Source organism: Schistocerca piceifrons, chromosome 7 (assembly GCF_021461385.2).
Source record: "Schistocerca piceifrons isolate TAMUIC-IGC-003096 chromosome 7, iqSchPice1.1, whole genome shotgun sequence".
Taxonomy (NCBI): domain Eukaryota; kingdom Metazoa; phylum Arthropoda; class Insecta; order Orthoptera; family Acrididae; genus Schistocerca; species Schistocerca piceifrons.
The window spans coordinates 175,421,858-175,447,847 of record NC_060144.1 but is presented as its reverse complement, the minus strand read 5'-3'; the positions used below and the strand labels follow the sequence as shown (position 1 = coordinate 175,447,847).

At 39.4% G+C, this 25,990-nt stretch overlaps 1 protein-coding gene and 1 long non-coding RNA gene across 2 annotated transcripts; both read right to left on the bottom strand.

Moving 5' to 3' along the window:
* Positions 1–511: 511 nt before the first annotated feature.
* Positions 512–13,896, bottom strand: LOC124804783 (high mobility group-T protein-like). Its single transcript, XM_047265109.1, has 5 exons — positions 13,383–13,896; positions 4,726–4,902; positions 2,493–2,653; positions 2,007–2,181; positions 512–1,883 (listed from the first exon to the last, which is right to left on the bottom strand). Exons 1-5 carry the CDS (start codon positions 13,818–13,820, stop codon positions 1,758–1,760), a joined length of 1,077 nt encoding a protein of 358 aa, XP_047121065.1. The 5' UTR covers positions 13,821–13,896; the 3' UTR covers positions 512–1,757.
* On the bottom strand, positions 512–23,203 carry LOC124804786. The gene is made up of 2 exons (XR_007017372.1): positions 23,153–23,203; positions 512–1,579 (listed from the first exon to the last, which is right to left on the bottom strand). It is a non-coding gene; the product is annotated as an uncharacterized LOC124804786 (long non-coding RNA).
* Positions 23,204–25,990: the final 2,787 nt, after the last annotated feature.

Below are 25,990 nucleotides of genomic sequence, written 5' to 3'. Positions count from 1 at the left end.
TTGTGTTTGGGAACGATTTGGAGGTGAATTTTTTGACAACATTTAACACTTCACTTAAGCCTTGAGGAAAAAATAGAAATTAAAAGGGCTCTTCAAAAATTCATTTAACAAGTTATTATTACATTCTAATGTCAATCCTAAAATATGGAACTACACAGACAATAACATAACTACAGCTGTGGCTAAATTTTTACTAAAATCAATCTCAGTGAATTGACAAAAACAAATCTCTTGAACTCTCAGTTTCCTGTGGATAACATCTACACGAGCCACAGTTACATCCACAACACGCAAGCAGCACTGCTGGTGCCAACACTAGTGAATATAAATTACTTTGTGTTCAAATGCCAGTGAAGTTAATATAACTAATAACACTGCATAATCAGTCTTTCTTAGGAAACAAATTTCTCTCATTAACATGTTACTGTGGGCAAATCAACGGTCCAATAAAAACAATGTCTGCCAGATTTATTTCTTGCCTTTTGTAAAGCAATGGAATTAAAGTTGACAATCACTTTTCTTAAAAGTTTATTAATTACTATTAGATACAAAACAAACAGTGCCTTTCTCTATTTGAAATTTCCTAAAAATAACCGCAACTCTTGTTCTTTTCGAACTCTAAGTCAGGTTTTCATTAAATCTCCAAATCAATAAAAATATTTTGACAATTTTTAATACAGTTGTACACACAAAATCAGAGGTACTGCTATTTGTATTTGAATACCCATGTCACAAAGTACAAATTTTCCTGATTTTCAATTTGGGAATGTTACACTTAGAGACATGGAAACAGAACCTGAAAAAATTCTCTTCTTTACTGCTAGTTCCATCAAATGAAACCTCTTCCTCAAAAAGAGAACAGGCTATTAAAACCGTCTTAATACAATGACTTCTTCATTAATATGAAGAAGTTTTAAGATTTGCACTCTTTTGGCTATGCCATAGAGTTCAAAACACTGAAAAATATTGTCCGCTTGTTTGCACACACTGATGGCTTAAGAGAACACACAACAGCACTCCCAATCATGACAAGAGAAAACACGACGCAACTATTTTAAACCCTTACGTAAGTTTTTGAGAGAAGGGGGAAGTCCTTCAAGTTGCAAAGAATTGGCTAAGATCATCTGCAACTTCAGAAATACTCTAGATTACAATGACAACACACTGGCACACACCAAAGACTAACTACATATTTTTTTTCACACATTAACAAAGAGGCAGTAAAACCCTGATCTGAAATGGCACAAAACCACTGCACAGATGGTGAAAGACTGTAAAGAGGTATGTGTTGCAGGTCATTCTTGAAATTCAATAGAAAGAACTTTGGTGGTGGCCAGTATTTTAACAGAATCAGAAACACATACAGGTGATGTAACTAAAATGGGAGGACATTTGAGCAGTGTGATGCATTTCTGAAACACTTACCAAACAAAACCTGCAGAAATGCATCAGTGACTCACTGGTAAAGTTCACATTAAGTAATTTTGCTGCATTAAGACAAATTAAAATATTTGTGAGTTACTGTTACTGAAAAATTTATTTACACACACACACACACACACACACACACACACACACGCTCGCTCACTTCTCCTGCATCCTGAAGTATGCTCTTCCTGAAAACTCACTTTCATTCTTTGAACTCAAATTATGGTGAGTGAAAAACTGGTAAAGGGTACGGATGAATTTATGAGATATGATGTCCTTTCAAAAGTTCCTTAATAAAGATGACATGGCAATGAAATACTGGAGCCAAACTATTCGTCACCATCTTCAACATCATCATCCTCATCCTCATCTTCGTCTTCATCTTCACTTCCTTTCTTCACTGTTGCAGCTCCCTGCCCTCCTTGCTTTGGCCTTTTCTTATATGCTGTCATTTCCTATAAAACAGAAATACAATGAATATTCCTGGAAATATTTCTCTATAAAAAGTAAGCATGAAATTAAATTCTGATATAATTACTCAGTACAAAATATAATGAATCCGGTTTCGAAACACTTACCCTATCATATCGTGCTTTGTCTTTCTTTGCCATTGCTTCATACTTGGCTTTCAGCTCCGGATCGACTTCTGACCATCTCCGGCCCAGCTCCTTAGCAATGTCCCCAACACCAAATTCTGGATTCTGTGCCTTTACTTTACTGCGCTCATCATGGCAAAACCAGAAGAATGCCGATCTGTGGATAAGAACTATGGTTGTTGCATGGTGCACTATATTGATGCTATTATCCACATCCCACAGTAAACACTACTTGAAAGATATATATATGAAACACACACACACACACACACACACACACACACACACACACACACAAAGGGAGGAGGGGGGGAGAGGGGGGGGGGGAGAGAGAGAGATGAGAGAGAGAGAGAGAGAGAGAGAGAGAGAGAGAGAGAGAGAGAGAGAGAGAGAGAGAGAATACTTGTCAATATTTAAAGTAATAATTTACATAATAAATGCAGGTTACTATAGGATACTATTACATACAATGCCCTTTTTGGTGCATTTGGGTCCTTGGCATGTTTCCTCTTCCTGCCATGCGCCTTTTCTCCTTTAGGGGGTGTGTAGGTTTCCATTTCAGCATCATAACGTTCCTTATCTTTTTCTGCCATTTCATGAAAACGTTTCTTTTCCTTATCAACCATGGTCTGTAAGAAAATTTTTTTTACAAGGTACAGAAGATTAAATTTACATAATTACATGGAAACTGTTTAAGACAGTATTACTGTGATTCTGACGCTTGGCTAGGCAGAAAAATCGATGGAATTTTAAACCAACTGAACACTCTGACAGTTTTCATGATCATATTACTGCACTGCCCTTTTCTCTTCAATATTCTGGCATGAAAACATGGTGAACCAAATTTTTATGGTAATTTATTGTTTTCAATATTTTATTCACTTTCATTTATTTCTATAGTCAAGGAGAATCTGTTGGTTTGCAGCAGTATTTTACATTTGGCTTTGTAGTTACACCACACAAATTTATCATTGTGTCAAAAAAGCACCAGCTTCTTTTTTAAAAAGCTCAATCATAGTAAAATAGGATATTTAGCAGATGGAGTCTTGAAAATGAGTGACTGTTTACTATCCGCCTCGAAACTCTATACAAAATTAACTATAGTACTTTGCCACCAGTTATGTGTTATCTTCAATACCAAAATTAACCATATTTTTTGTCCAACAAATTCGTTCCCACAGTTGTAATCTAGTTGGCAAGATGAAAGACTATGTAAAATCTTGCTGGGAATAAAGTTTGTTCTATAAATATGATACACCAGGCGCCAAAAGAAAACTTTAATACCCTAGGGCAATTTGAACAAACAAAAATTAAAGAAATAAGGCAACAAATGTAATCATAAACAAATGACAGCTACATTTACTCCCATCAACATCATATGCTGCAACTACTTTATCTTAATACCATTGGTGAATGCAAAGGCAGACTTTTGGCATCAAGCTATTGAATGAGTCAACAGCAAAGTACACTAAATAACCACTGAACTTGTTAATATGCTTTAACAACAGACAAATTATCCACGTGAATACAAACTGAATTACTGATGAAATTTAGTCATCAAGTGGATTCTTTGTATAACATACACTTTGAAGTAATTTGTATGAAAGAGATACACATTCATTCTCAGCAATCCATGTAAGAAAAAGCTATTGTTGCAGAAACTTAATTACAGCATTTTTTTCTCCCCTTATGCAATGCTGAAATATTTTTGTTCGTAATTTACTGATAGACGCTGAAGACTGTGATGGTATTGTCATAAGTAGACCTCAAAATTCTGAATCTTCATGGCATTTCCTTCTAATATTAAATTCAAAGGCGGGGAGGTCGCGAAACGGTGACGCGCAATGATAACGAACGCGGGAAACCGTATCGACCAGACGCGCTAACGGGCAAAGGGGGGCTTACTCCTGCATCGCAGAGATTTCCCGGAGCAAACAGTAACCAATGGAAACATCAATACAGCTGCTGCGGCAAATAGCGCCAGTGGAGCTTTGCAACCGCGAAGGCAGGGGCAAGTTACGGCAAAATAGCACTGCATATGACAACGTACTGCTTATAACTACAGGGAACAAGATGAGCTTCCAACATGATTTTGGAACTGCATAATGAATAAAATTGCAAGATCACATTTTTTATTACTTCATATAGTTTCAGATTCCCGAACGATGTAAAAAAAGCGAGTTCTAAATTTATATTTAGTACACTCGGAAACGCAAATCGTGTTTCGTACGCAACATTCTCAGTGCATCTCAACACAACTGTCGGAAAAATCCAAACGTTTTCAATTATTTTCGTTACTTCTGCTTCTGTGCTCCGAGTTGGCAACGTTGCTCAAAGAGAGAGCTACGCGACTGGACGCTCCTGCCGAAAACCCGTTTGCCTTCAGTTTGAAAGCCGGGATAATAATGCTCGCATGCTACGCTGATGCTGCGATACGATACCAAATTCCTTTCTCTCTTGCTTGCAGCGAAGCTTGTTTCGTATATCTATTCGCCTTACAAGTGATGCTACGTTGTGAATGCGATTGCAGATATAAGCAATTTCGATTAAACTCAATCATCCAAAAGGCACGCTAAAGCCTTTAATGTGATCCCGTCTCATGACATTAACAACCAGGATACAACAATACACTATTTACGTTGTATCATACCGCTGTTCTGCATGAAATGAATAATTTCCATGGCATAAATTGAAAACTTACCTTCCACCTCTCTGCACATTTCTTTGAGAATTCTGCAAATATCACATTTTCATCCGGATGTTTCTTCTTGTGCTCTTCGCGGCATGTCTGTACGAAGCAAGCGTAAGCCGTCATCCGGCCTCTAGGTTTAGCATCAGCTTTCCCACGGGGCATCTTTTTGTTTTGCTGCTGCGGTGGCTGCAACCAAAAACAAACTATCTGCAAATTAAAGTAGCCGCAAATGAACTGAAGTGTAAGAACTTTGTCACAACGTAAGACTTCTGTCTGTAGAACCGCGGTTACAGTATACAAAGTGAAAAACAAATATTAGTAACGCAAATATGCTGCTTTCGTGTGCCAAACTAACAACGGAAAACTTGTAACGGGTACTTAGTTCTGAAAATTGCTACATATGCTATTTATCTAACGTTTCCCCATTCCTCCTTAGACCAAATGTTAACGGAAGAAAGCTTTCGAGCTACTACACGTGCAGGCATATCTGAGGCCTGACGAGGAAAATTAAATACGCAATTACCACTATCGTTACGATAACATCTTCACTCCTTGGCAGCAGGAACCAGGAATTAGTCTCCCGCGTCCATTGTTTCTAGCACTTCGTCAGTTTTTCCTACCATATCTCCACAACTTTATTCCTGCAATGTTGAATAATTAAGACCTCACCAAAACCATCCACGTAGATTCACCTCATTAATGGCTGATAAATGGAAAATTAGACCCTACCGATTTTAAACAATGACGCAACTTTAGGATCTTTACGCGATTTTTCTTAACGAGGGCATATGCATTTCAGGGAAGTTGGCAGTTGCAGATTTTTCAGTAGCTGACATTTGGCATAAACGGAAATTCTTTGCGTTTCACAATCCTAAAATTCTCTGCTGATGTTGACAATATTGCCGTTGTTGAATTTTTAAAAAATTCCTTTCACTATCACTGATAATAATACTAAGACCGAGGAAGTCAACACGTTCGGCAACATTCTGAGGTCAAAATGTGAAGCTCTTTCACAGTGCTTGCAAAAATTACGAGAGCCACAGAATCCCCTACTGCAAACGGAAGATCTCAATTGCGTCGCCTACCTCTAAGACTGCAACAAGTTTTCGAGGTGTGAACTAGAGGCTGTTCATGATCCCTTCTGTCCGTTGATGGACAACAGCCTAGGCAAAGTACAAGAGTGCATTGGAACAGATGATGGGCTGATGTTCAAATAACTGTTTGTTCTTTAACTTATGCAAGCTTGGTAGTGACACATGGCACCTCCCAGTCGCGTTCCTCAAGGAACTCCTAAAGCACTTTACCTGTCTTAAAAAGTTATCGATAGCATTATCGATACTTATGGACTATACAGACAATGCTATCATTTTCGTAAGGTACGGTACATACAGAATGGTTCAAAATAATATCATCACTCAAATGGTAGATATGATCATTTGAATTAAAGTTGCCACGATTACGTAAATTATACTGTAGGCTCAACTTTTCTCCAAGTTTAACAACTAGAGACCAATGATTAATGGTAGCATGTAAAGCCCGCACACAAATTTCACGGGAATGGAAAACACCTTTTTGCATTCGATCCTTTAGATCACTGATTATATTTATTTTACACACGATCCTTGTCCATTCCACAAAACAAATAAACCGATCCATCCGTTGGGAAATATTAGATCAACATACGCAGGATTAGTTATCCGTGTGGTGTAATGGTGCGCCATCTTGTTGGTAGAGACCTACGCGTCGAATTCTTCAGCAACATTGCATTAATATTAAGGCTGGCTGAGTAATACGGTCCTATGCGCACCCATTGTTCACCTTACGCCTGGTTTATGCTGGAGCGGACACAAGTGAACTAGCATTTGCATGATCTGAAATAGCGGTTATGCTAATGAGAAAGACAATTTAACATATGGTGGGAGATAAATAACGGGTATCGCTTACGAAGGTTGCGTTGTTTTTCGGTACTGAGTACGTAACACTGAGCAAAACTCATATTCCGAGATATCGATTCGTGTAACGAGCGCACTGTTTTTTACGAAATATGGAAAAGGAATTTACGCGTCTGACTTTGTACGTATGAGTGAAATTCACTCAGCTGCATGTATGTTTGTTGATGCTTATCACTGATGGCTTCTCATTAATGCGAAACGCTACTTAACAACCAATCTAAAGAAAAGATTTGTATTTACACTTTGTTATTGGCAACTGGAAAAATTTACGTTGGTGACTGTTTCGCATTCCAATAGGTGCTATCTCGCAGCTAATTACTTATGTATATACATGCGAAGCACATCAATAATTAAAAAAATAGGTTTAACGATTATAATGTCAATAAAATATAATTAAAGAGATGTGAGATACAACATACGACCTATCACATAAGTTATTCCTAAAATGTGATAATTAGTCGGAGGGCAGTAGCGTGCCCCAACCCAAACTATACATAAACGACTGAGGCATCAGTCATGTACAGCTACCATGAATGAAAGCATCGAGAATTATCAGGTCTTCCGTATTGTTTAAATTTTAACGGGCATAAAAGACACATATTCGTTTAATTTCAAAGAAATTTATTGCGCTTTTGATTTTTAATAGAAATACAACTTGTGCCAATGTCAGTCTGACGTAAGCATTTAATTTTTTTCATCGATTCGCAAGTGCCCGGTTAGTCCTTTGAATATTTTGGCAGTTTTCTACCCATCACTTTCTTTTGTTTGGGCTTTTTGCTGTGTATCTTTTGGGCCCCAGAAGCAACTACGACGTAAAGGTTCTTTTATTAACAACATTACATTCTCTTCGGTCCACTGAATCGCTCAAACAACTGTCACCATCAACAGCAGACAGGACGGTAAAATAAAGCTTCCTGTAGTGCTAAAGCTGCAGCAGAGGACGGTAACTTCCTTTGATTATTTGCCGAGTTCACGTTCTCAATTGTCAAGCGGGTTTTCACTGCGGCAAAAATTGGAGCTGCTTGCTACTGATCCAACTTCGACAAACTTGATTACTTCCAAGCATTGTTTTAAAACGGCTTGGTGGATCATGTGCAAATCGATCCTAAAACATACGACGAAGTAGTCTGATACACCCGTTTCCATCAAGGTTGTCGAAACAACTCCGGTTCCCTCCACTGCCAAATCTGTCGGCCATTACGGGTCATCTACAAATAAGTGACAGTGAAGCTTGTAACGATCATAATTGAATGATCTATTCACTCGTGTTTAATCTCTCGCTGGTTAGGTGTATTGATTGATCGATACAAAATCATCCCATTTGAGTGGTAACAATTTCGATCCTTTGTTTTTCGCAACTGATGTTCTCGTTGTACGTCAGAGCTGAGTTCTTACACTTGACACTTCGGCTGGCTGGTAGGTCCTGAATGTCGTTAGTTAAATGAGTGGTTAAGAACTCTGCGAGTAGTAAGTTACAACTCCTTCAACTCCTCTACCCATACGCATAGAATTTAGACGTAAGTGACAAAGTAACTGGAAACAGACTTTTCGAAACCACATTAATGAGTTATTATACCTGAAGTAAATTTCGGTAACCGATAGTTCTATGAGTGTTTTGTTCCACGTCATCTATGTCAAAGACGCAATCATTCCTGAAACAAATTACTGTTGTGACTTCTTTCAAAGACATGTTCACCGCCCGCTGCAAAGAAGTAATAGCTAATTGTACTGTAACAAGCTGTTCCATGTGGTACCCGTAATAAGCAATTTCACTCTAGATGAGACGAAAGCGGGTGAAACAGTGTAAAATTCCTGATTATAGCACTAGGCGCTACGTTTACCTTACGCTCACTCATGTTAACTGAAGTGGTTTCGATCGCCGTCATCTAACAGCTAAGATTGGCAAGAAAAAACAAAGCTTCCTTCACATTATCAAAACAAATAGTTTGTGGTATTCTGTAACTGTCCCATACGCCATGTTTCTTAGTTTCAAACAGAATACACCTTAAAAACTTGTTGACTAGCCAGTACAAGCCTTTATACAACATCCATCGATGATACATTTGATTGAGTGATGTGTCTACTGTCAAACAAAGGCACTGCTCTGGCCACTAGACAATTTTTGCCTGCATCCCTAACCAAAGTGTAAAAGAAACAATAAATGTGGAACGAAGTGTTCCGTAACAGGCTAAAGTAGCTGTGACTCAACACTACAGGCAATTCAGGCTGATTTACTTTTTGGTGGTGATCAAGTGAACTGAGTTTGACTGTGTAAGAGTGGGATTCATTCGTTGAATGGCGTGGCGAACTATTACCCGAACTGCGAAATATAAGCACAGAATTGGCACCACTTAAATGTGATTCCATGTACTATATTTTGCACAACACTGCAATGGCGTTCCGTGAAAATTGCGAGTAATTTTATCACCTAATGGGAAGATCTTTTACCTAATAATATGTCATATACAATTTATTTTGTTCTTGCATCACGTGAGCGACTAAAATTTCGTGCTCTACGCAGTATAAACATATTTCAATACCGCAGATAACTGTAGTACATACCATATATTTTTCATAGTAATCTGCGCCTGTGAAAGTGTTCTAGCAGTACACTACATTACCAAGCGGAATTCCGTATTATTCGTTTGCAACACTTTACTATTTCCAGTTGCCTAAGATTTCCTGCTTCCACAAGTCTGCATTGTTACATAAAAATTTCCTTAACTTGCTATACCATGTTATTTCCAACGAACACTGACTAAGTGTAGTTCCAATTCGTATCAACATATTAGTTTTACATTACATGATGGTGAGTCAGATTGCTCTGTGGTAGTTAATACGGTGCGATAAAGTTCTGTTACGGTTACGATAATGAGTAGTCCATAGAAGATAAATTCGTGTAGTTTAAAATGCACGCCTTCCACGTACGTGACAAAATAGCCAACAGGTACAGAAAAAAATATCATTCAGCAAAAGCTAGTAATTAAAGCAGTCAACATCGCGTAGTTACTTGGAGACACCAATGACGGTTGTCAGTTCGGTGCTACAGGTTATCTCACATTGTGCATAATATGTTACGGTCTATTTTTAAGACCCTGTCTTTGCTTCCGTAGTCTTGCCTTAAGGGAAAAGCTTTAGCGTACGTGAAGTGATATATGGAAATCTTAATACACAATACGATATTTGTTTACTATTCCTACAAAATGGCCAATATGGATTGCACTGGAGAAGTTTCAAAACAGATTTTAACCTTGTCATATGCGAAGTGAGTGGGAGGTGAGAAACAGTTTTCAAAACTTCTACTACCCCTGATGACTAAAATGCTGCTTTATCTGTGATCCATTGCAGAACTCTTACAATGTTTTCATGCCCTGTCTAAGAGGTCGCCCCCGGGATTAATGTTAAATCTCTAGAAGCTTTTGAAGTAAAATAAGGTTTATTACCACTCTACATGTCTATTATTTCGGCATATTTGCAATCCTCTGCTGCTACAGGGCTCCCAATTGTGGCGCATAACAGCCATTTGCAACATTAACAATGTGTCAGACAGCGTGCTGTACTCTAGTTTCGTGTACGATAAGATCGTCCACGTAGTGGAGCAGTCTGCTTCAGCATGACAATGGAAGACCACACGAGCGCTGCGACATTTGCAACAATCCGACGTCTATCCGATTTTCGCCTGTTTTCAAAACCTAAGAACACCTTCACTTTGGTAGTGACGAAGCGGTACAAGCAGAGGCGAGATAGTGGCTCCGTCAACAAAGTTAAACATTCTGCAGTGACGGTATCAATAAACCGGTCTGTCGTTTGAAGAAATTTATTCGTCGCCAGGGTGAGTATGTTGAAAAATAATTACGTAAATAGGAATTAAAAATTTTCACACCAGAAATTCTAAAGCATTACTCTTCAGTGCGCCCCATCACTTTTGATACGGCACTTTTTGAAGCGGACACAGAACCCCTCTCAGTGTACACTGTAGATCTAATGACTAATGTACTGCATGACTGAAGACACCTGTGGTGTCACTAATTCAAACCAATGAGCATGAAAATGCCTAATAGTTGGGTGCTTACGTCTCCCATACACAAAGATAATTGGTTTGATGGGTGTGGTTGCTCCAGTATTTCGCTCGTAACTGAATTTATGAGTAACCTTTGTACAGCAGCTCTTAACAGGTTAGCCATGGTGACCATTTTTATAGTAGCCAGTAACTAACTTTTGAGATTGTCTATACATGCATACTGTACCGATGGTACAACGCGGTAAAATACGCTTGAAGATGATTACTGGCGCGCTTGTGAGTTTCTGCCGAGTTGTTGATTTTATTTTTCTGCCCGATATTCTGACGACCGCCAGCTGTCCAAATATAAGGCAGAAAATGGAACAAATTGCTTGGCTAAGCACTCAAAAGCCCCTCTCATCAATCATACTGACAAACACAGATCACAGCTATGACACTTAGCCCACCCAGTGCAAAACGCCCAAGTGAGTTTGAGGAGCGCTGGTGTTTGTCCCTTGGAAACATCCATCCGCCTTCACTGCACATGTTTTTTTCGAAATGGGTGCCTCTAGATACGAAACACACACACACACACACACACACACACACACACACACACACACACAAACGCGAGCGCGCATCCGCGCACTCGCTGATAGGCTCATTTCTTCTTGAGAAAAGGTTGAAAAAATCCTGGTTCCTGTGTAATGGAAGGTGTGTGTGCTTCGACATTGGGGACCTACCAATTTGAACTATTTCGTCAACTGCCCTTGTAGGAAATCATATCTGTGGTTTGAACAAATCGCTAATCGGGCCGGGTGCGTGAATGCCATTCGTAAATTGTTCACGTATTCGATTTAAGAAAACAAACAGCTCGACGTCCTGTAGTGAGCGCGATTGGTTTAATATGAACGGAAAATTTTTTCACACTTCTCTGTATTTCCTTCAAACAATTTTTCGCGCTATACACAAAAATAATGAATTTTTAACTGACGAAAGAAGGAATTACTCATATTCACTTAATTCTTGGGAAACCTTGTAGGATAAATTTAGTGGACCTGTTCTGAAAAAAAAAGGAAGGAAAACAGACCACTATGTTGCCATCGTAGTATAATAGGACACGTGCTGGTGAATACCGTCATTTTTCCCTCGTTCACTACGCGAACTGAGTAGGAAAGACTATCGATAATAGTGGAACGCACTCTGCCATGCACTGTATCAGTGGCTTGCGGAGTATGGGCAGATGTAGATCATTGCTTCCACATCATGCTCAGAACTTTTTGATGAATCAACGAACTGAGTATACGGTCAAAGGCGGTAATCAGAACTTTTTATCTTAAAACATGCACCATAATTTTACTAGCTCAACATGCAGGACCAGCCACAAAAATGTACATAGAGGTATATAAAATGTTGAAGATAGCTTGTACGTGAATTATGTAGTTAACTAATCCATTGTGGCAATAAAAATATGGTCTCAACAAAAAGAGCAATTCTCTGTCTTCCCTGGTATATATGATTAAGATGAGAAGCCAAGTAGTCTGCAAGTGCATCACGGTTCCTTGCAGTTGCTTCTATCGAACTACGTAATGACTTGATATGGCCACACATGCGCAATATGCTCGTAAGGAAACGGTCAAGTCTACCGTAAGTTTTAGTATTGGCTGGCAATTTATTGGCAGGGCATGCTCAATAAACAGTTTCCAAGTATTTTCTATTACACGTTCAGTCACGTGATAGGTGTCCGTACACACTGCACGGAGCGAACCCGAAAAGAGGTAGAACCGCGCAGGCTTCGGAAGCAAGAACATCGGTAGCTATGCGATGAAAATGTGCTGCAATCCATCTTTTATCAAAACGGAAGCGACACTCGGCACCGTGAGCGTAATTTTCACGCCGCTTTATACTAAATAATGAAACACCAACCAATTACGTTCCTTGGATTGCATTTACGTCTTTACGATTTATTTCAAGTCACGGGAAGTTAGTCCATGTCACTCCTCCAGCATCATCACAGCAATTTAAAAATATTGCTCTGTAAACAAAGTTTCATACAGAGCGCTACAATCCACTTCAGTGTATGGGGAACGAATTGGCACAATTCAAACGAACCAGCAGGTAAATATTTTTTTGTAACTGTAAAGTTATTCTCGAAAATACTGAAACATTTGAGATAACTTCCCAGTATGTTAGGACATTCACTTTGAAAATTGAAATAAATCTGTAGTACGTGTTCCTAAAGAAATTTTTAACAATGAATCAATTCTTGTTGGCATACAGTTATAGAAATTCGTACTTCTATTATATCGCCTAAGACTGTTCTAAGAAGAAGGTCGCCATGTGAGGAGTACTCTGGCAGAGGCCACTACCTCCCCTTCTCCGTCTCCCACTCCTCTCGCCGAAGTGGCCATCACGGCGCACCTTAAGACCGCCACCTGCTCCCCACGACGGCAGAGAAAAAAGCGAAGGCGCCCTGGTAGCACGTGGGTGACATGACGTAGCGACGCTACGCTTCCCGCCAAAGGCCAGAGTTAAGGTTGTGCGGGAGAATTCTTTAGGCGGTTACCATTCCAAATTCTTGTGATCGGAGAAACGCACATAGCGTCGTCGTCTGGCATTCTTTTAATCGCAAAGCGAGAAAGTGCTAGTAATTGGCGCTGTTAGACGAGGCGGGGATGGACTGAAAGAAAAATGGATTCTATTAGGGTACGTACCAAAGTGGGCGGAGTGGGTGTGGAAATTCCATGCATAGGATTGCCCATGCCACTAGAGTACCACCACTGGGCAGCGCCACCCACGAGAGAAGCCGCAGCAGCGGCTTCCGTCCGGCCACCTCCGCTACTGTAATCATAGGGGGCAGTAGGCCCGCGTACGCAGGAGGCCACTGGCGACGACACACTTGCGGTGGTCGTCGTAGGGTTCTGGAAGCTACTGGCCATCTTGTAAGAGAAGAGTTGGTGCTGTGCGGCCGCGGCGGCCGCAGCCGTGCTGCGAGCGACATCCTGCTGCTGCTGGGCCTGCTGTTGCTGCGCCGCGGCTTGCAGCTGCTGTTGCAGCAGATGCTGATGGTGCTGGTACTCGAGTGCGCCTGGCCACCACACTGCCGCCGCGTCGTCGCGCGATCCCCAGGCACCACGGTGGTGCTCGGACATGGCTTCACTACTACCGCGCGGTATTGCCCCAAGAGCTTGAGGGGTCCAGGGGCCGGGCCTGTGGCGCACAAGAGAGGTGCGCGGGGTTCCCGGACACCGGCGCAAGTGTGTGGAGGAGTAGAGGGGGCGGGGTGGTACGGGAGGGGGCCGAACGCAGCTCGGCGCGGACTTGCTTTCTCTCTCTTGCGCGCGCGCCTCCAACGTGGGGGCGACGTTGCCAAGCGGTAGCGGTGGCGGCGCCGACGGCCAACAAAGAAGAGGCCCGGGCGCGCGGGGCAGGTGGGGCGGTTGGCTCCAAGAGCGGGGAGGGGCGTGATCCGCGCCTGCCGTCTCCGCCCTCTTCACCACTCCGCTGACAACCGACCAAACACCCCCGGAGGAGACCGAAGGTCAGTCTTACGACAGTGGCGGTGTCTTCAAGACGCTACAACGGGGCAAGCATCAGCGAAGAAAGGATGTATGATAACCATAAGATCGCGTCATGTAGTGTGCGGCAACTTCAGCAGTTTAAACAAAACCTACAGAAATTACATCGGGTAATACGCTTCGACGCCAGCAAAGACCTGTGATGACGTACACTATCTGACCGGCCGTGCACACTATCCCATGTAATCGAAGTGTTGTGTCATGAGACTGCATTCAAGCAACAGAAAGATATACTAATGATCAGTCTACCACCCATGTATATTCAAATTTTATATCGCGACGGATGCTGTTTCCAATTTGAGGAGAACATATACGAGCAAATGATCAGTATCTTTTCGCAAAATTCACACTTCATACATTTTCGATAACGTCTACATTCTAGATTACTTAATACACTAAGAGCCGGCATCCTGTAGTAACAAACCACACAAAAAAGTGCGCATTGACGAATTAAACGGAAGGGGGGAAAATTATTTCTGCTCAGTCCGCTGCTTCCAAGTCTGAGGAAAGCCAATAGTAATGGCTAAAGCTGCGCGAGGCGTCTTAAAAATCAATACAGGACCGCCACCTGCACAGAGGAAGAGCGCATAAATTGGCGCGGGAGCGCACTGGAAAGCACGAAACATTAGAATGGAGGGGAAAGAAGGGGTGGCAAAAAAATTCTTCTAAGTTAATAAGCTTCGACGTGGCAACGCCGAATACGGCATCCGAGTCTACGGACGACGATCGGCAGCGCCGTGCGCCCTCCACAACGCAGCGGATCGGACCGGAATTAGGAAACCCCGCTTCGCCCCGCGCAAACCGGCATAGCCGTGCCGTGACGAGTGCGGCTGCTCGGTCAATAAGACGGACGGAGAGGCGAACGCATTCCCAGGGCTGAGGCTTGCCTGGGGGTAGCCGGGCCGTGCCGAGCCGGCCGACAGCACAGCAACCCGGACGCCGGTTCGGTCTTTACATGCATAAAAGGGAGATGTGGAGGGGAGGACACGAGCATAGCGCAATTCGCGGTCTAGCAGGGTAGCTGCTGTGTACCGTTCTCAACGTGTATGCAACCCCTTCTCACCCGTATCGGCCGCCAAGCGCTTCGGTCCTTTGACTACACCTACACACACACACACACACACACACACACACACACACACACACACACACTTCCTTAATTTAACGAAGAAACATTTTACATAAACATGATACACTGTGAACCTTTTTGTTGGAAGGAGAGTGCAAGAAGAACGATTAGTCTTAATAATGGCGACTTCTTTGCCGATGGAAATAGGCGGCGATAACAGGCAGATGCACGTTGTCATTGCTAAGAGGTAGAATTTCTGCGAAAACTTCTCTGGATAAACAAAACGCGAAGTTCAAGTTAACCAATCACTACCTTAAGCAGTATTAACGTTTACAAGGCTTAGACACATTTCCTACAAAATAATTATGTTCATAGCTCATTTCAGTTCATAGCTGCTTGACGTCTTTTCTTACACAGTAGCTCAAGTGGTCTACTTAGAGAAAATTATTAGTTTTACACTTCAGTTCACATCAACTTTCTTATCACGTTCCGAACGTTAGTAAAACTGGAATAAAAATGATAACGCGACGTACGGATTCACGATATTACCTTAAAATTACGAACCACGGCTACACGTTACATGTATACAAAACTCTAAGCACATTCCATCAAGCCACCTTAAAACTAAAACCAGTTTTATTAATGTAGCATCAATTCAATTAACTTCTGGAAGTTAGTTGGAATCCGGTTTTCCTTACCAAGCATCATTCTTTTACTCCAGCGCCCTTGTTGCTCGTGACTTTTTTTTTAAAAAAATTGTGTTAAATAACTACCGCGTAAAATGAATAGACGCTTTCGCCATTTATAAAGTCAAACTTATTACGCAAATCGATGAGATGAGTGAGTTTCAGTATTTCAGGAAAATGATAGTTTTTCTACTAGTGTCCTTAGCAAACAATGTGAAAAATAATTGTTCACAATTTTCCTTTGCCACTAAATCTCAGAAGCTGGAATAGCACTGGAATGTTAAATAATCATTACGATACTATTACAACATTAAACCACACAACACTTGTTTCTAGGCCTACAAGGCTAGATGTCAAGACCATGAGAGAGAGAGAGAGAGAGAGAGAGAGAGAGAGAATCATTGTAACTGCCCATAACTTTAATGCAGGCAAAATTAATGAAGAGAAGAAAAGGTTCAGACAGGGAAAAGACATGTAGTTTACTGTGCACTTCAAACCTCAGTGTAACTTATTTTTCACATTAAATTGCTGTATAACTTTCAATTCAGTGACTATTTCACCACAAACAAATCTCAGCAAAAAAGAATACAGATATCCCACCTATGTCACCTACAAGCCCTGTTACCAGCAAAACTGACTAGCCATTCAATCTTTCCATAGGATTCAAGTGGGCATGTAACAGAATCGTTAACAAAACGGCTAATAAATGCTTTGCAAGAACAAACAGGTGCATACATGTTTATGTTATGACGATTTATGGGTTTAAAGGGAATAATATCGTTATCTGTCTTTCATTGGACCGGAACTTCATGTAAAACGAGAAACAAGAAAATAAATTGATCAGCTCCAGTCTGAGACCTAGCTGTCATGCTTGAAAATTTGCATGACAGAAGCTTGAGTAATAAAATGTAAGATAAAACCCAGGCAGCTGAACATTGTAGCCAGTTATTGAAAGATACACCAAGAATGGGCATTAGTCAGTGCTACTAAAAAGGGGTGAGAAACTGAAGAAAGAACAGACTAGAAAGTCAATTAGCATTAACTGATTGGTAAAATGCATGACAGTGCAGCCTTCCAAAGAGCCAACCCAGACTACCCTTTTAGAAAAATGTCAAACTTCACAGATACAGATATGGAGCCTTGTATATTGCACAACCTCATTTTTTGGTACTATATTAGAAAATATTCTATATCAGGGTAGCTATGGATGTGAATGAACAACTTTATTTGAGGTATACCAATTACAAACAGACTTTTTGTTCAAAATGTAATAAGAAGCACAAAACTAGTGATAAGTTACTCCAAGAAGTACTCTGTTCTTAAGAGTATTTTGTATGCTGTAACTACACAATTTTTTGCCCACATTTGGATATAATACGTCAGAGTACCCTCATATTAACAACCAGTTTGGAGACTGAATAAATAACCAGTTCACTCTGACTGTATCCATGTCAACAATTTACACTGATTAGCCTGAACAGTTCAAATAATTTAAATTAGTATACAAAATTTGTTTTGCTAAAATGCCACACAATAGCAAATAAAAATGTTTGCACTAAACTAGAACATAACTGTACACAGTAAAAATCACTATTTCACAACTGTACCAGGATGAGCTGTGTAATGGTGGAAGTATTTGGCTGGTGGGAGAAACTGGATTAAATGATTTGCACACAACTTTTGTTATACAATTTGACTTGTGAATTCCCATAATCATTCAGAGGGAGAGGGAGAGGGAGGGGGGGGGGGGGCAGAGAGAGAGAGAGAGAGAGAGAGAGAGAGAGAGAGAGAGAGAGAGAGTTAACTAAAACTAACACTGGAGTGCAGTGATGTTTTTTATAGTTAATTATTTACAAACAACGAAGTGTGCTGCTATTAAATCAATCACTTCTTCCAGTGTTCACTGTTGATACTAGCCAGTTGTGAGGAACTTTTTAATGAAGAAAAGTGTTTTTGCCTTAAAATGTGGTTATAATTTAACAATAAATGAGTAACAATAATTTTAACACTATTCCATTTACAAGGAAGGCTATCTACAACTTACAGGAACATTGAGGAAATTGGATTTGCAGTGGATTACCACATGTCAAGTGGGCCATCAAAAAATGACAAAACAACACTCTACAAGGGTCCCAGGTTGTTTGGCAATTTGTCAACAACAATCAAAAACAAATCACGAAAGAATGTCAAACAATCCTGTAGATTCAATTTAGTAGTAAGTTATTTCAGAATCCAAACAGATTGTTTTGAATTCAATTACGTTATGACGGATAGTGACTTTTCGGCCCTCATATGTTAAGTACATACCCTTGTGTTTCATGATGCAATAGGGACAAGCATACAGCATTTATGAAAAACAACCAATGCTCATTTTTAATGGAAATTTAACCTATGACTTGACACCTGTGTCTTCCTATTCATTATTACAAACCTCAAGCTTTTATTTCTTTCGCACAGTAGACAATTATCACATGTGTATGTGAAAAGTAAAAATAACTATGAAAGAGAGACTACATGGCTTGGGAAAGATTGAATAGTGTGCTAACATTCCACATAAATGGTGGAATTATTTCTATTGACACCACATAAGTAATCAGTGGCTACATATGTCACATATAAACATTCACATATAAATAGCTGTTGCTCACTGATTAAGTTGCATGCGATTTGAAATTTTATTTTATTGACCATATATAGCGTTATGAAGGCTGTATGCTACTATCGTTCACTTTCAATAAATAGCTCAGCAGCTGGATCTGTAAAAATTCTCTCATGGTTTCTGTTTAACGTATAAAATTAGGCCCTATTACTAAATTAATTGTAGTTGAGGGCAATATTATGGAAATGGAAGATGACATGGGAGACATGATACTGCAGTGGTGAGTTTGACAGAGCAATGGAAGACCTAAGTTGAAACAATTCCCTGGGAGTAGACAACATCCCATTAGAACTACTGATAGCCTTGGGAGAGCCAGCCCAGACAAAAGTGTACCATCTGGTGAGCAATATTTATTAGTCATGCAAAATACCCCACAGCCTTCAAGAAGAATATAATAATTCCAAACCCAAAGAAACCAAGTTTTGACACGCGTAAAAATTACCAAAAAATCAGTTTAATAAGTCACGGATGCAAAATATTAACACAAAATTCTTTACAAGCGAATGGAAAAATTGTAGAAGCCGAACTCTGGGAAAATTGGTTTGGATTCCATAGAACGCGAGGCAATACTGAGCCTACAACTTACCATAGAAGGTACGTTAAGAAAATGCAAACCTATGTTCCCAGCATCTGCAGACTCAGAGAAAGTTTTTGACAATGTGGACTGGAATACTCCCACTCAAATTTTGAAGGTGGCAAGGGTAAAATACATGGAGCAAAAGGCTATTTACAATTTGTACAAAAACCAGATGGAAGTTATAACAGGTCAATGGGAAGCAGTGGTTGGGAAGGGTGTGAGACAGGGTTGTTACCAATCTCTGATGTTGTTCAATCTGTATATGGAGCAAACAGCAAAGGAAAAAAAAGAAAAATTTGTAGTAGGAATTAAAACCCATGGAGAAGAAATAGAAGCTTTGACGTTTGCCAATGACAATGTAATTCTGTTGGAGACAGCATAGGACCTGAAGAGCAGCTGAACAGAATGGACCATGTCTTGAAAGGAGGATGTAAGGAACACCAAAAAAAGCAAAATGAGGATAATGGAATGTAGTCGACTTAACTTAGGTGATGCTGAGGGAAATAGATCAGGAAATGAGACACAAAGTAGTAGATAGGTTTTGTTGAAGCTTTCAAAATGTGGTGCTACAGAAGAATGCTGAAGATAAGATGGTAGATCACATAATAAATGAGGTGTATTGAATAGAATTGGGGAAGGTTAAATGGGTATATCACACAACTAATGAGGAGGTACTGCATGCAGTTGGGAGAAGAAAAAATTTGTGGCACAACTTTACTAGAAGATGGGATCTGTTGGTAGGACACATTCTGCAGCATCAAGGGAACATCAAGTCAGTACTGGAGGGAAGTGCAGAGGGTTAAAAAAAAAAAAAAAAAAAAGGGAGAACGAGGCATGAATACATTAAACATATTCAAAAGGATGTAGGTTACAGTATTACAGTAGTTACTCTGAGATGAATATGCTTGCACAGAATAGAATAGCAAAGAGAGCTGCATCAAACAAACTGGACTGAAGACCACAACAGCAACTAAATTAATGTTAACTGGCAATTTTCATGTTACAAAGATATGGTCGATTTACCATAACAAATGAGCAATCATCACATTTACCTTTATAATCACAGTTTAGTATGTTGGCAAGTTTGAAAATATATGTTGCCTAGAAATGACAGCATGCTCTACTTAATATTTTATTTGGAAGCATAAACTTTTTGTCTGTGGTTATGAAGAATTTGGCAAACTGCTTTCTATTTCTACATTTTAGGTTTTTTCCAACAATTAATCCACAAATATATCTAACCCTGACAGCACTATTATTCAAACCTTCATTTGGAAGAATGTTCAAACAATTAAGCAACCTAAGGTATAGCATAGCCTGAATGATTTCATTGTTATTTCTGTTTCAAAAATAAGTCAGAACTATAAAAAATTCATTGAAATATATGGTTTATGTTTCGTTTGATATTTAGTTAACCCACTTGTTAGCATTTGTGTATTACAACAAAGAATTTATGTGCGAGTAACCCACTTTAAGCACAACTTTTTGCTGTGCGAGTTGAAACTGGCCTCATTCAAAATGTCTGGATATAGAGGTTGACACTTATGGATATTTGAGAAACTGGTACATTAAGTGAGAATCACACAATGTGTACACACTATAAATGCTGACATGGGTATTATAAACCTCAGTACACACAATAAAATTACCACAGAAGCAATAATGAAATGGACTGGAGATACCAATGAACTTAAGGAACAACTAATGGCAGTAGCACAGACCAAGGATGAATTAAGTAAGCTTTCAGAATAGACTTGATAGGGAGGCTTATGATTTGCCATCACTTTCTGCATTTCATCAAAATCATTAAACACAAAACTGTATGCAATTCTTTTCATGTACTGCAAACTAGCTACTCACTAAAATTCTGCACTTGTGGTAACATACCCTCCCTTTCAGTAGCTCCTGAACTTCCAATTACAGTAGCTGTGAATGCTTGACGTATCTCCTCACTAGACACTTTCTTTTTTTAAATATTACAAATAGCACTAGTCAGAAAACAACAAAAATGTAAAATATCACTTGGAAACTGTACTGCTATAAACTTTGATACAACTGAACCATCAGACATTATAATTTTAAGCAAACTTTTGGAGTAATGCAGCCTATAGAGGTAAAGTCCAAATATGTGCACAGTCTAAGTTTACTATATTGTTTGGAAACAAACTGGAGATAACTTCGTGCACAATGTTCTGTAGTTTGTCACAGATAGCAGTAAGAAATCACAACATACAAGAGTGGGAAATGGTTAACATAAATCTGTGATTAAATTTGGCCAAACTGAAGTATTACACTACCTCTTCTCCCTTCAGTGTTTACAAAGGGCAATTCTGTATAAGACGTTGACAGAGTCCGTGACCACTGGAGGCACTGCTGCCACACGTTACCCTGACGTCTACACCCAAACATATATACTGTATAAGCCCACATAAACCCACCAGATGGAGGTTTAACCCTGTGGAAATAAATATGTGACTGCAAACAGTAACCTTGTTTCATTTCATGTCAGTAAGTCACAACAAATGTTAAGCAAGAAGTTCACATTTGTAGCATCTCTAAATTATCTTTTTTACTGTTTGCTCATTTATGAAAGCAAGCAGAAAGCAAATGAATTTCTACTTCTAGTACAATTCCTCGATAAAGCACTGTCATACAATTTCATTAGTCATTTTAATAAGACTAGAGTGCAAATGAGTCAACAGCCAATACAACATTTTTATGTAACCCTTTTACATGAATATAATTCATTAATAGGGCACATCTCAGCTGTCTAATTTTGCTGCCAAATCCAGCAATGGGAAGTCCAGATTGGCATAACAACATTATGAAAAGCAGTCACCTATCGTGTTCATAATATTGTCATAGTGCTGTCATTAATATGTATGAGCACTTACCTCTGGACAAGTTGCAACATCCCTGCATCTAAATAAAATTAGAACACTAACTCTTTGCTTGGCACATCAGTCATACATGACTTTCACCAATGATCTCAGAACGCTATATACTAGTAACGCAACATGCCCATCACATGCAGTTGACATGGTATTAAATTGTCATCTTGTCACTGCATGGACATGTTTATGTATGTCACAGCACCATGGTAGGCACATATTACCTACATGTTTTGAAAGTTTGAAATTGATTGATCACGGAGCATAGCCTCACAAACAATGAAGTTCAGCACTTAAGCTTTTTTTATTTATTTTAATTGCAATGTCGTTTGTGGTTGACATAAGGTGGTTTATGTTTGCTGCTGTTAGTACTATAACAGGTTAATTTTGATAGAATCAGATGGGAGTCTGATTCTCTGTAAGATACCTTTCTGTTCAGAGCAACATAGGGGTCCAGCATTCTAGTAACGGGTCACAAATTTGAGATGGCACAGTTCACACACAAAAGTGTAAAGAAACACTGAGAAAGACTACACAGCCTACGCTGTGTAGCAGTGGGCAATCTGAAAGGGTATTTTAACCCATGCAGGGCAGCAGATTCATTCAGAAAATTTCAGTTTAGTTTCATTTCTTTAGTGCCTGTAAGGTCACAGATGAAAAGCCGAATGAAGAGGGGCACTAGCTGGTTTACTACAGCTAATGGAAGCAGAGGATGACATTTGTTAACTAAAGAGAAAGAAGTTGAAATCTGAATTGTGGAATATGCATGGCATACATAGGACCGAGCAGTCATTTGCATTCACATTAAAGTCTAGTCTAAAAACAAGGTCCCCATTTGATGCCTTTTCTGCTTGTGTACAACAAAATTTTTAAAGAAAGTGACTTACTTGGGGCAAGTTATCTCACCAGAAAAATGTTGCACCAGTGGTTCCAAAGTGAGTTATCTAGTAGAAAAAACAGACTGACGAACACCTAACCCTCAAATTTCTATCCCATCAATGTAATCCCAAAAAAAAAAAAAAACCACACACACACACACACACACACACACACACACACACACACACACACACACACAGACCAAAAAAAACACACACACACACACACACACACACACACACACACACACACACACACACACACACACACACAGATACAGAAAATACTCTACTGAAGAAGGATATACATACAACATTAAAATTTACTTGGAAGATCTTAAACACATGGCAATACCAGATTATTGCAAAAGCAGCTTGCAGTTAACTGTCACAAATATTTCTAAATAAGGGGGCATATATTACTCATAGGTAACTTCTATACTAGATATCAACTAGTGTTATCCCTAGAGCAAAATATCCTCAATGATAGTACCGTGCAACCAATCTGTAAAAACGATTCCCCCAAATTAGGATGCTAAAGAAATTTGATACAACTTAAGTTAATGTGAAAGTTAAAAATTCTATGATGCTAGGCCTACATAACTAGAGAAGTACTCTTGCGGCTCCTGTCAACAAAATCAATGATACGGCTACCTATACCTGAATCATCTAAATCTACATCTATATTCTGCAAACCACCATGAGGTGCAGGGCAGAGAGTACACCCGATTTTACCAGTTATTAGGGTTTCTTCCTGTTCCATTCACATATGGAGTGCAGCAACAATGATTTGTTTGAACACCTCTGTGCCTACAGTAATTATTCTGGTCTTATCCTCACAACCCATACATGAGCTATATGTAGGGGGGTTGCAGTATATACCAAGAGTAATAATTTTTTTAAAGAGTAAAGCAATGTTTATGCATGTGACAAGAAACTACATTTGTTTAGGTTGACACCAAGGTTTCAGTCATGTCACTGCATTGATGCTGCTTTTCACGATATTAAAAGTTTAATTCTGATCTTCTAGTCTTCATCCAATACTGAGTAGCATAATTTGACTGTTGATGCTTTATTTTAACACACAAATTCGGTTTCAGTTTTTAAATTATAATTGATACTTTGATCTAACTTCAGGGTTTCCTCCCATTCATATACAATTTTATAAAATGAGGTATTTCACAACAGGAAATATTTTTAGGTTAATAAATAACAAGCATAGAACAAAAAAAACATGTTTTATAAAAATCGCAGGTTCAGAGTTGAAGCACTGTAGAAATTGGATTGCATGGAGGAAACACAGCAACCGCAGTAAAAAATTAGTTTCCTTCACAATAATAATGGTAATGAACACAATATGATACTGAGGAGGAGTACATACATTTGCAAGCCATCTGTTTGCTGCTTTACCACAGACAACACCATTTTCCAGAATGAGATTTTTGACACCATTTTCAAGTGTGATTTCTTTTATATCTATTTCTTGCCACATTTTATTCCTGTGGAAAATCCATTACAAGCCCTAAAATTTGGTGTTCATTCCCTTTTACCTCTTGATTCAGCTCTTATGACATAACTGTGCTACCGTATTAATTGCTGTGTGACTCAGCTGATGCCATATTGAAAACTAAACCCTTACATACAATTTGCGGCATACGGTGCCACTGCAGCATATACGCTGTGGTGTTATTAGTTGGTTGTGATAACCACCCTTAAGAAAGCTACAACGAAGGCATAAAAGTAACTTGTCACACGCAACTACAACAACAACAGATGTTACATCTCGAACTGAGGTATTATGCAATTACTCGAAGTGGAAGGAAAGGACACAAAAAAAGGAAGGAAATGACACAAAAAATATCTTAGAAATATGTCTTGTGACAAGGGATATATAATTCCGTCTGGTTTACATGTTACAATCATATGTAACAAAGCCCCTACAGCTATTTCCATACAGCCAAAAGCATCACTCAAAATTGGTGATTTAATACACCAAGAACCAACATGCTGCTAAATCTGGCAGCCATTCAAAAACTTTGTATTTTCATTCCAACTGCAATAATTATCTGTCTAAGACCCTAGCTGATTCTAGCCTGTGACAAAAACAGAACTAAACTCTCTTCATCCACACATGGAATGTGCAATGGTTCACTACAGCTAATTCCTCCGCTGCATTTGTGATTTCTCTAAATTTATCAGAAACAGTTCCCTTGATATTTTCTAAGCTATCCGTCCACATCCTGTATAAGTTGCTTAAGTGCATATATGAAGTAGTCACATCTCTCACCCCACCACCAATTACTGTACTGGATATTTTCATAGAATTCTTGATACCTCAGTCTGTAATAACCAAAGTATTATAATATTACTATGCTGTGCGTCTGTTAAGACCCCTTGTCTCTGGAGCAGGTATAGGTATCTAGTTTAAATTCTTACCTAATACTAAGATCTACAGTCTTTTGGTGGTGTAAATCTACCACCCCACTGGCTAATTTTAACTGCCTATGGTTCACTGTCAGCTTCTTAGAATACTGATATCAGTTATTTGTTGTGACAATACTTCTGGCACCTGCCACCACCCCCTTCCCCCAACTACTCGCCCCTTTGTTGCAAGTGCACAAACAATTTAGTCAGTACGTGCCTGGCTGTTGTACCGTACACAATGTGCTGCTGGTGGAGGGTTAAGCTAAGTCAATGCTATCAAAAGCTATGGCAATTTATGTCACATATTTTGAGACTCACTCAGCAAAACCTATAGATGAAGCATCTACATGAAGTTTGTACAGTGTTTACACAATGCTGGGTAAGCCACGTGCTATTCAATTCTGTCATTGGTTTCTTCCCAGTCCAGTCTAACAAATTTTTATAGAGTCATGATTAATATATAATTCTGGTCATGACACTCCACACAAAATTCATGTATGGAGCTGAAACTGGTCAAGATATCATTGTAATTCAAGTTGCTGTTTTCTACTGTAATGTGT